At 41.7% G+C, this 12,238-nt stretch overlaps 1 protein-coding gene across 2 annotated transcripts; it reads left to right on the forward strand.

The window, feature by feature from the left end:
• The first annotated feature begins 641 nt into the window (after positions 1 to 641).
• On the forward strand, positions 642 to 6,750 carry commd7 (COMM domain containing 7). 2 transcript variants are annotated; one of them, XM_056383846.1, is made up of 9 exons: positions 642 to 818; positions 1,586 to 1,639; positions 1,915 to 2,017; positions 2,420 to 2,476; positions 2,635 to 2,672; positions 2,941 to 3,031; positions 4,432 to 4,481; positions 4,580 to 4,628; positions 6,308 to 6,750. In XM_056383846.1, exons 1-9 carry the CDS (start codon positions 738 to 740, stop codon positions 6,382 to 6,384), a joined length of 600 nt encoding a protein of 199 aa, XP_056239821.1. In that variant the 5' UTR covers positions 642 to 737; the 3' UTR covers positions 6,385 to 6,750. The 2 variants fall into 2 exon arrangements, with proteins under 2 accessions (XP_056239821.1, XP_056239822.1); XM_056383847.1 differs by having other exon boundaries at positions 1,589 to 1,639.
• Positions 6,751 to 12,238: the final 5,488 nt, after the last annotated feature.

The raw sequence follows: 12,238 nt of genomic DNA on the forward strand, positions 1-12,238 counted from the left end.
TAGTCAACCCCCTTTTCACCTTATTTCATTAGAAATCAGAGTGAAAGAAAAAACTTCCATTTTACCCGAGGGGACGCAGTGATACAGAAAAGAAACTACACGTAAACTCCTTGTTCACATCAGCCTGTAGTTTTTCACTTTGTAGGAGTCTGTTTCCTCATGAGGACAAATATTGTGAAAGAAAAGAGCACAAAAAGTGGGACACAATCAGTGGTTCACCAGATCTCAGCAAATGTACTTTTCCTCCACTACATTTCTCTGACTGCTGTAGTCATAATGAAATAATTAATAATGATATATTGTTACATATTAAACCTTATTTCAATATTATTGTAGGTTACCATTTTAATTGCCTTTTGCCTTTTAAACCACTTTTTTTTATGATTAAATATTTCAATTTCTGGGGCGTCATGTGATGTAGTGTCTAAGCAGGCGCCTCATGTGTAGAGGCTAAAGTCACCGGTTCGAGTCCCGCATCGGACGGCCTTTGCTGCATGTCATTCCCCCTCTCTCTGCCTCTCTTCCTGTCTCTCTACTGTACTATCAAATAAAGGCATAAAAAAAATCCAATTTCTGATTCAATTACTCTCATGCTCCTTCCAGGAGGAAGGCAGGGGCTACCACTCGGTGCGCATGCGCATTTGACTAACCCGGAACAGGAGTCGAGAATAGAGCAGAGCAGCATCTGACGGTTTTTCAGCGAAACCCTGCAGATTAAAAAACTAAAAAAAACAAACATGCAGCTTCACTTCACCAAAGACGTTTTGCCGGACTCGGTCAGCACCGACTTCCAGAACCTGAACAAACTGAACGAGCAGGTAAATTCAGCCGCTTTTACCGCCAAACTCGGATCATTAGATTATTTTATTATTACTCTGAGCTCAGCTGCTGGCTGAGGTTTAAACCTCCTTCAAACACGTGTGGAAATCTGTCTGGTTTGAAAGAGTAATGCTCAGAATCGGCTCGTTATTCAGAGGCGTCAGTAAACGCACCAGGTGATAGTGACAGCTCATGTGTGTCATGTGACGGCAGCAGGACCAGTGCACCAGTGGAGTTAGGCTGCCATTAAGAGTAACACAGTGTAGAAATACTCAAGTGAGACTCATGTATTCAGAAGATTACTGAAGTTAAAGTACAAAAGTAAGAGCATCAAAACTACCCAGTGGGCCCAGTGTCTTTCAGGGCCACGAACTGACTGAGATCACTAGAAAGAGACGGAAAGGACCACAAATGTCTACATGTCTGTTCTAAGAGACACAAACTGCACAGAGACACACAATGACTAGAAAGAGACTCAGAACAACTATGAAGAGATGCTGTTTTTTTATGTTTTCAGAACTTGTCTCATCCCAAACAAACCGTATAATATTTAACTTAATTGATCTGGGGAGAGGTTTCACTTGCTCAAAGACTAGAAACTCTTAGTCACACAAACAGCTTCACATGACATGTATATCATTTAAAAATCTATGTACAGATACAAAGTATATTATATATTAAATGAAAAGTTTTTTTTCTTCAACAAACCAAACGCAGCTGAACATTTTTAACATCAACCAAAACTGAACTTTTTTATTTTCTGCAGCAGTTTCACCGATTGATTGAAATTCTGTTCCAGTTACTCCTGGAGCCTAAAGAGGTGAGCACGCGCACACACACACACACACACACACACACACACACACACACACACACACACACACACACACACACACACACACAAACACACACACACACACACACACACAATTTTGATGATAATGGGACTTTGGATTCAGTGATTAGCCTTGATAACTGAACCGAGGCGAAACATTGCCTGTTCTTTTGTGTGTGTGTGCAAATGAATGCATGGATTTGCATGTGTGTGTGTGTGTGTGTGTGTGTGTGTGTGTGTGTGCGCGCGTGCGCATGTAGACGGAGAGGTTCATGCAGCAGCTCACTGGGTTTGCAGGGGAACATGGAATGAGTGCTGGTCCTCTGAGGAACCTGATGAAGAGCGTCCTCCTGGTGCCGCAGGGTGGGAGACACACACACACACACACACACACACACACACACACACACACACACACACACACCCATCCACCTGATGAACAGACTCCAGTGTAACCAGTCGACGTCTTGACACAATAAGATATATTCTACTACAGGCCAGTTATCAATGGGAATAAGAGAAAGACTAAACAGACAAACTATTTGCTTCAGTAGTTAAAACTGTAATTACACAACCTGACTTTAGTACATCCCCCTCTCTGTGAGGCTGCACAGATCTGAACATACATGCACGCTAATTCAGAAATTTCCCACGACACTCAAAACTTGACACCTGTGAAAGTTCAGCTTTGAATTATCAGAAAAAAGCTGCAGCTACAGGAACGTTTCCGTTTCAGTGACAGTGATTCCCCTGTTTCCCCCTCAGGAGCCCTGAAGAAAAACCTGACAGCCGAGCAGATCAAAGAAGACCTCGTGACGTTAGGTACGCACCTTGAATCCTTCACCGGCGATACCATCATCAGTGGTGTCGATTTTAAAACTATATATTTATATATATATATAAATATAGCTGCTGGATACTCTTCTCTTATGACGCTGTGTCAATTTACATTTTATTCCTCCTTCATGTTGTTTCCTCAGGACTGAACGAGGACAAGGCGGCTCACTTTTCACAGCAGGTAACTTTTCATAAATTCCTGCTAGTATGAATTTTTTTTATTTTAGGCTTTTAGATGCAGTAAAAATAAAACAATCAAAATAGATACTTTTGGTTTAAAAAAAAAAAAAAATCCCCTGACGTTCATCATTTGCAATCTGATGATGACCAAGTGCATAACCCAGTTTCTTTCTGTGTTCTTAAAGTCACATTAAATACTCTCTTTTCAAACCAGGAATCATTTTATAACCACATGAGTTGTTCTGACTTTTTAAAATCATATTTTGCAGTGGGGGGAGCACTACGCAGCGCTGTCCAGACTCGCTGTGAGACAGACTCTCATGGTCAACCAGCTGGTTGACATGGAGTGGAAGTTTGGAGGTAAAACCACATCAGATTTAGCTTTTGTAATTATAGGTTCACTGTGAGTTTATTTCTGTGCACACTGTGAGGGCTGCAGCTCTCTCAGTGCATATTCATGACCACGAGCCTCTAGTCTAACGTAGTCATTAGCATATCCTAGGTCCTCTAATGGTTTGTGTAAGACTCAGTCTCATTTAAACACATGATGGCTCTCTATCGGGCCTCATTGTTTATTCATAGAACCTAAGGTGATAGAGATGCTAATACAGCCGGGCAGGAGAGTCGTTAGCATCATGTTCAACTATTGTTGAGCTGATCTTCATAATGTGCTCCAGCTTATGAGGGGAGTGGACAGGGAGTGTCTGTGTGTGCTGCACCGTGCTGTTTGTTGATATGTAAAAGAAAACCTCCAGTCAGACGAAGGGACTGTGTGTCTGCAGCTGCATCCAGTCGGGCGTCCGTGGAGACCTGACAGTATGGAGGGACAATATGGCCACGGCCTGTCTCACAAACTGGTGTTCATATGGACCAACATACTTTACATACAGGCCTGAATGTACATAAAATATCCAGGTCCTTGGACATATTTGACAAAACACCTTAAAACTGATAAACTGACCATGTGATTTTTCTTTGGATGACAGTTGTGAAACTGTATACACGTTATACATGTTGAGAAATAGTTATTATGGTCAAGCAGGTTTATTTCACTTACCTTGAACATTCAGAGTTTAACATCAACATAAATATAAAGTGTAATGTAACTTCTGCAAGAAGGAGAATGGAATATTCCATTTCCATCAGCGTTACAACCAAAACCCCAAATCATTTATAGAGAATAGAAGAATAAGAATAAATTAGAGCCAAAGACAGCCAATAATAAATAATGAAATAAAACAAAACATTTAAAATTAAAGTCTATTTTCAGACAATTGAGATGCATGTTAAATTGGAATTAGATATTAAAAAATTAGAACAATTCGGAATGAAATATGGGCTGCGTCATGGAGAAAGAGGAAATGTATAAAACTGAAGGTTCGGGGTAAAAAGATAAGTCAAAGAAAAGAGTGTAGAGGTAAAATTGCTTAGTTAAAAGAAAAGAATAAAATCTTCATGGTGAGTTTTACAGCAGCACTGGTTCATTTTTAGGGGCAACGATAGAGGAACTAAATAACACAACCGACAGACAGTTTTTATGTCGTTATGGCTCGTTTCTAGTGAGTACACACATCCAACAGACACACAACATTAACAACCAGCTAGTCGTGTGTGTGTGTGTGTGTGTGTGTGTGTGTGTGTGTGTGTCCGGCCTTTTGGGATACAACTTAAAAACAGAAGTGTGTTCTTGTTTGTGATTCCATTTTTGTTTCAGTTTGAATGAACTGAAGCATCATGATGTGTTTTCTGGCCCCACACAGTGACTGTCGGCACCAGTGAGATTCAGAAAGTCGGCAACATCTTTCTGCAGGTATGAAAGCTCTGTAAAGCCTGCATTTGACCGGCCATGCACGCACATGCACGCAGACACACACACATGCACAGTTACACTTCTTTGTCCTGTTGCAGCTGAAGCTGGTGGTCAGACGGGGGAATTCCACTGAGAACGTCTACATGGGTGAGTGAGTTTGTGCCGTTACTGATAAAAACGACACTGACATTTTAATCATGTTCATGTCATTTATTGTATTTGGTAAGAGGCTCAATAAAATGAAGACAGGCTGTCAGATCCATGTGTGTGCAGCAGTACGATTAATAAAACATATAAATACGGTGTATGCATGAACTGCAAGTGCGTCTACTCTGTACTATTACTCTGTGTTTTTTTTTTTTTATATAGTTATATTTTTGGGCATTTTTGCCTTTTTATTTTGATAGTACAGTGAGAGGTAGACAGGAAGGTCAGGGAGAGAGAGAGGGGATGACATGAAGCAAGGGGCCGTGGGTCGGCCACTCTGCGTTGTGAGTAATTCGGGTCTGCAGGTTCTTCCCGGAAACACTTAAATCAATGATGTTCTTTTTCACCGTAACTCTGTCGCCTGCTGCGCTGCTTGTACAGAGATATGTGTAATCAGCAGGAATGCTCAGCTCAGAGAAGCATTGGAGAGAAAATACATCTTGAGATGGAGACTATAATTTTCTTTTACCCTCTAATGCTGCCACTCCTGTTTCCCGTTTTGGAAAAGTTTTTCAAACACAGTTTCTGTAGCGCCAGCAGCAAAGTTACATCACAGGCGAATAGGCTGGGGTTTCCCAAACTACGTTACTATGAGATATCTGACGTGAGGTTTCTGCTTATTATCTGAAGAAAGAAACCGCCTGGTTTTATCAACGTGCATCATTAGCTTTTTGCATCATTAGCCATTTGGATTATTTCTTTAAGGTGGTGGATAGATTTGCACAGATGCTGGTCAGGAAGAAATGGCTGCTCTAAGGTGTGAAAACTCACACTGTCACTGAATGTTTATGGCTGTTTTATCTATAATATAATTAGGCTCTAAGATTGATGCTCTGACAAGCTTTTACAGTTGCATTGTTTGATTTGGTGACAGCTGATAGAAGTGCAGACCTTGGATGGAAAATGCACAGTGTAATATTTCAGCTAACATTTGTAACAACCTTTTGTCTTATTACGGCTCCACACCAGCGTCAGACATCGTGTTTTCATGTCATCCGTCACGTTCTCCTGAATGCGATATCTCAAATTTGGTACAAATGTCCACTCCAACGTGAGGAGCGCTGCAAAAAGAGGTTTTAGAAATAGTGTTAAAAAATTTTTACTTTTAGAGAACCAGCAGTTCAGAGTTCAGCGGGTTCAGAGATCTTTATTGTCCCTTAAGGGGGAATTTCACTACAGCAGAGGACACACAAACACAGCATGCAAGACACGACATCAGTTACAGTCGTCACAGCAAACGACCAAATAAAGAAGTATCTGTTTGTCAAAAGCAGCGAACCGTTGTTGGAGAGCTTCATTGTTGGCACTCTTTTCTTCATCTGTTCATCCTCAGTAGTGATGACTGCTCATGTGAAATTCTTTCATTTATTCAAATCAAAGCAGAAATTTCAAAACTCTTCACTTCCAGAGAAATTTAAATAAAATTAAAATAAATAAAGAGCTGCCAAACACAAAGGAAAAAAGCTGTTATGAAATAAGATACACCTGGTTGTTTATGCTGAGTGAGTGTGAAAAAAAATGTCATTCATTTTTATTTATCTTCTGTAGTAGAGATGTACCCAGTTCATCTCAGTCTGTTTTATCCACTCCGTTTCCTGTTTCCCCCCCGTCTCTTCTAGAGTTGACGCTCCCTCAGTTTTACAACTTCCTGCACGAAATGGAGAGAGCCAAGGCCAGCATGGAGTGTTTCAGCTGAGAGAGTGTGTGTGTGTGTGTGTGTGTGTGTGTGTGTGTGTGTGTGTGTGTGTGACATTTGACATAATGTTCACATAAGACAGTTTTATAATGGTACCTCTGAAGGGTGGAATTTATGGGCCGCTGAGTTTGTGTGTGTCTGTGTGTGTGTCTTTGAGAGAGAGACTGACTGACTGTAAGAGAGTGTGTGATCATGTTAGAGTCTAGCTGCAGGGCAATGTGCGGTATGTATTGTGTCATTGTGTGTGTGTGTGTGTGCCTGCCAGCCCTCACTGACTGAAGCTAAACACAAAAACAAGTCCTGTTATTTTCTGCCAGACATTTATACTAAAATCTATCAATAAACATGAGGAAGAGGAATAAGAAACACTCGTTTTTTTTACCTTTTGATTTATGTGGGAATAAAGCAACACTCCAGTCATTGAATTTCTTCCTCTGGTGTAAGCATAGGAAGTGTCTTTTGCCAACCGAGATGTGAACGAGTCCTGGCATTTCATCACCTACTTTCTCCTCGTCTGCCTGTGGAGAAATTCAGACGAAAACTGTGAAATGACGAGGGAAAGTGAATCCGACCTCAGGCAGACCTGCTCCTAAGAACCTGTTGTTTCTTGGCTTGAATAATAATGTGTTTAATTGATTTCTAATAAGAAGAATATTTCATACGTATGTTTATTTCCTAATCACGTAAGTTAGAACGTGGTGAACATACAAAGTTATCTCAGGGCACTTTTCATATAGAGCAGGTCTAGACTGTAAGCTGGCGACAGTGGCATAAAACAACTTCCTTTAAGAAGAAGAAACCTTGAGCAGAACCAGGTTCAGGGGCTCAGAGTGGGCGGCCATCTTCCTTGGCTGAGGGGATGGAGGGAGAACATAGCACAAGGTGAGTTTCACATAGAGATGTACAGTAAGCAGCACGTGGCTAGAAAACACAGCAGTACAGGAGAGAGAGGAGGCCAGGTTAGTAACATGTATTAATGGGATATGAATGTGCACAGATGGAGTAGCGATGGTGTAACAGGTCACCATGAGCTCAGGAAGCCACAGCGCAGAGGAGCAATTTGATCTTTTCTTCCGTCTTGTCGGTACACGTGCCTCAGCGTTCTGGATCAGCTGGAGAGGCTGCAGAGACGTGTCAGGGCAGCTTGATAATAAGGAATAGCAATTAGCAGTAATAATGGAGGAAAGGTAGACAAAATGAGCGGTGATGAAAGCCTTGATAGCGATAAGTGCCACACACTGATACATATAAACCCCGAGGCAGATTTCAGAAGAGCGAGCGACCCAGTTGTGCATGTGTCTACTAGTCCTCGTCATTCCTCATTTCTCCTCTGAAGATCTGTGGTCGCACTTTGCTGAGAGCTGTTGGCCCTTAGATATTCTCTACACCTTATGAAATCTATTGTTTCCAAAAGTGTTCTGTCTGACTGACTGTCAGGAATGTGCTCAGCAAAGTTCATGGCAGTCTGCCGACTACATCACAAGATATCTGGTTTTATTCTTTAAACCTCCACGTTGATCTACTGCGGCTTTGATTGTGTGATCTCATTTGTGTGCCGGTTTGTACAAAAGTATTTGCCAAAGTAATACATGTAAGTGTTGTCTGTGAAGGTGACATTTGGCTCTACAAAAAAGCGCCAAAATAGAAAGAGCAAACTTCAAATAAAACTCAGTTAAAGTGTAAAATATGGGACCTTTTAATGTCTGTTAAGTAAATCACTCATGCAAATTATACACCTGCTTTTCTCAGACTTTAAAGGTCCCATGTTTTACACTTTTCCTGTGTTTTATTTAAAGTGTGGATTGTTTCGTTATCTTGGGGTAGCGAGTTTTGTTATCTTGAGATAACGTATTTTGTAGTATGGCCGTTCTCAGCTCCCACAAAAGCATATTAGCCTTTGGCTTTGAGTTGTGCTAACATCTCCATGCTCGCAATGGCAATGCTAGTATGCTGATGTTTTGCAGGTATAATATTTAGCATGCTCACCATCTTCATTTTGCTAATGTGTTTTCTATAAAGGAACCAGAAACACGTCATACATGAGTTCACCATTGTAAGACCAAATTTGCAGAAACGTTGTAGCCCATTGATGTTAATAATCCCAGTTATAATTACATGTAACCACCACACGCAGTTCGCTGCCAACAGCCCAAAGCTGCACATCTGAGTTTTATGATTTGAGTGAGTGATGTCTCTGTCTGCCTCGACCCACTTAGTTTTTCCTCAAACACAATTTTTCTTAATCTCGAACAAGATCAGACGTCTAACTATAACTCTTCTTCCTCGTGGCGTCTGTGACCACAGACTTGATTCCACCAACACATCTTCCCCTCAGGAAATCTTGTATCTGCTCAGACATCCTGTCATTTATAACCTTCACAGCCAACACTGTATCTAACACATCCTCCCAGACCCTGACAAGTGTGTGGATTAAAGAGTGCTATTTTGAATGTCCATGTCCAACATTAACACTGACTCTGAACACATAACAGAATTGTGTCTGCATCGTCCCCACCTAACAGACTGTACTCATCTGAAAATGAAATCAACTTTCACTTGGACTCGAGGACAAACTGATTAGACTTTAGTGGTCAAAGGTCAAGGTCATGGTGACCTCACAAAACACTTTTTAGCCAACACTCAAGACTTCACACAGCAATTATGACAAAATTTTACGTGAGTGGATAAACAGGAATTTAATCTGAAACTAGTCTGAGAGCCGGAGGAATACAACCGAAAGGTGGTTATTCTAGTTTATTAGCGCCAGTTCTGGACTCGGCTGCTCACACAGTCAGAGGTAAACAAATATCACTTTTAAAAGACTATGCTTTTAACTTTAAAGCTGTGGATCTCAGTGGATGAAATAGGAAAAATAAAATACGTTTTCATCGTCTTTCTCCATCAGGGTCGTATAGTCTGTGCAAAAGCTCAAGCTGCTAGTTCCTGTTAAATGATATGGATATGGATATTGTGTTTATCTAGTTTTTCAGTGATTGCTCCTTGATTTGAATTTATCCATGTGAGATCAATAACACTATATTGTTGAAGAGCTCTTGATGTGCCCTTGAGCCTGGAACATCTGGCTGCAGCAGCATTTGAAGAATACAAAAGGAGGAGCTTCTCCTCATGTGTTTTTATTTCTCCTTTAGTGTGCTACTTACACACACACACACACGCACGCATGCACACGCACGCACGCACACACACACACACACAGCAACAGTGTGGTTTAAGGGTCAGTGATTCTACCTCAATCAAAAAAGCTCTCTGTGGAAACCCCTCTGCATCAGGTGACACAATGAGTCTAATGTAGATTTGAACAACAGCGCAGGTTGTTGTGGCTCCACAGACCACAGGCTGCTTGTTTCAGCATTAAGAGATTTGTTGTTAATAATAAAAAGATAAGATGACACCATCTTTCTATTTAAAACACCACAGCATATATTTGTCTCTCTGTCAGTTCGTGATCCCTGGTGGGTGTTAAATATGTTACACCTCATTAATATGTGGCTCTGCACGTGGCCACCTGCCACTTCAGTGGGATTCTGCTGTGGCAGGTGATTTGACATAAATAACCCTGACATCACAGTAACCTCGATACTCTTAATCTTTTCATCTCAGCTGCTTCTGTCAGCAGTCGCTCTCTCCTGGTGTTATCTTGTCACCATGCCAAAAAAAACAACATCATTCAGCTGGTAGGTTTCTGTTTTTCTGTCAAGTGTGAATCCGCAGAAATGTTTGTCCATTGTATGAAAAACAGGTAATAATTTTATGAGGAGCTTATTCCGCACCTACAACCCAGTTTATGTGTTTTACCGTTGGACCTACAGAAGAAAGAGGAAGTTTATGGGAGCTAACTCCAATAGCTCACAGCTGTCGAACGATGCAAGTGTGTTTTACGTTGTGTGTGTGTGTGTGTGTGTGTGTGTGTGTGTGTCTGTCTGTCTGTCTGTCTGTGTGTCTGTGTGTCTGCGCACAATCCACGTGCAGAAAGACAAAACCCAGAGATGGAACTTCGTCAGAGGTCATAAGTTCGGGGTCAAGGGTCCAAATGTTTGCCTCATGGTGAGTAGAGGACATGTCTTCCAGGCGGAGGCAGTAAAGCAGGAGCACCAGAGGCAACAGAGGCACAAAATCCCTTAAAAGCAGCTTTAAAACACCATCATCATCCCCTAATGAAAGAGTGGTGTAATGACCTCCTGCCCTGCCCTCACTGCTGAGGCTGGACGTCCGGTCAGGAAGCTCCACGCCGCAGGCCAGGAGCTGGACACACCTGTGAAGAGAGAGAGGTTCTTCACTTGCAGGATCAGAGTTCCTTCAGGCAGGTTGGATGCAGCAACTGCAGGTCAAAAGAACATCTCTGACCCCCCTTGACATTATTAAGGTGAGGAGTGAGGAGGTTTATTGTTTCTTTTATTTGCATGTATTGTTTGTGTTTATGCAGTGTTTATTCTATGGGACCGAAGTGCCTTTAACAATACATTTAAATCCCCAGTTCGGACCCTCAGGAAAGGTTGGAGCCCTGATAGTAAAAGTTGTACCTTTACTATTTCATACAGCACATGGTTTAATATTTCATGTTCAAATTATAATCTTTAATTAAATATTTAAATGAATATTGCTCAATTGTGGATTTAGACCTGCCCTGTAAGTGTTGATCAGTGGATGTGTCGACGTTTAAATATGGTTAAAAAGTTCCAGGTTTATATTAGACTGTGTTGTGACCTGCTTCTATACATGTAACCTAAAACTGTCACTAATTCACAAACTGTACTGCAGAATCATCCAGATTTTTAAATGTCTTTTGACCTGCACTTGACTAAACCAATGGTGTCTTGTGAGGAAAACTCTTATTCTCATGTGACCTTTGAACTCTTGTCTTATCCACTTGTGTTACTGTGTTTGTGATGAAGACTATTTTATGTTGTGCTCTGGATCTCCATGTTTCCCACACACTGCCTGTGTTTCTTTGTTCCACCTAAACCAGGTTGGATATCAATGGTTTTATTATCTGTGCACCTGAACGTCTCTTTCCCACAGGTAGAAACCAGAGGAACGAGACTCTAATCTTCATCAGGAAACGCCTGGTGACGGTTCACTGCCTGTGAAAAGCTGAAGGGAAGATTCACTGTGAGGTTTGAATTCTGCTCTTTACCGTGAAATTTTTTAATGACATTAGTGATTCTAGCTCATTAACACATATGCAGTGTGGATATACAAAATCAGTACATGCTATATAAGAGTACAGGTATGAGGCAGGCTGAGGTAGGGGGAGGAAGCTGATATAGACCCCTCTGCTGTAAAGGAGAGGAACTACACCTGCGTGTACCAAGTCACAGGAAGGAAGTGTAGAAGTGTGTGGTGTATATTTTCACGTGTGTGTGTGTGTGTGTGTGTGTGTGTGTGTGTGTGTGTGTGTGTCTTGCCGATAAGACTCATCCAGTTCCTCCTCCTCATGTGGATTTACTGAGAAAGTGGTTTCGCTCTCTGCCGATGGTAATTAATGTCTTCCTGCCCCAAACTGTGAGAAAACTGCCTCCTACACAAACAAATACTTCAGGGACACTGTCACTCACACACAGGCACACACACACACACACACACACCCACACACACACACACACACATCCACACACACACACACACACACACACACACACACACACAGACCACAGACTCCACTTCCCTATAATGTGTTCACATTACAGACTCTGTATGTGTGTGTGTGTGTGTGTGTGTGTGTGTGTGTGTGTGTGTGTGTGTGTGTGTGTGTGTCCAGGACCAGGGGGCACACAGCTGTTGACCAGACCAGAAAGAGGAGTTGTTATCTGGGACCGTTTTGCTCCAGTGCTGA

The sequence above is a fragment of the Seriola aureovittata genome, chromosome 9 (genome assembly GCF_021018895.1).
Source record: "Seriola aureovittata isolate HTS-2021-v1 ecotype China chromosome 9, ASM2101889v1, whole genome shotgun sequence".
In the NCBI taxonomy this organism is placed as follows: domain Eukaryota; kingdom Metazoa; phylum Chordata; class Actinopteri; order Carangiformes; family Carangidae; genus Seriola; species Seriola aureovittata.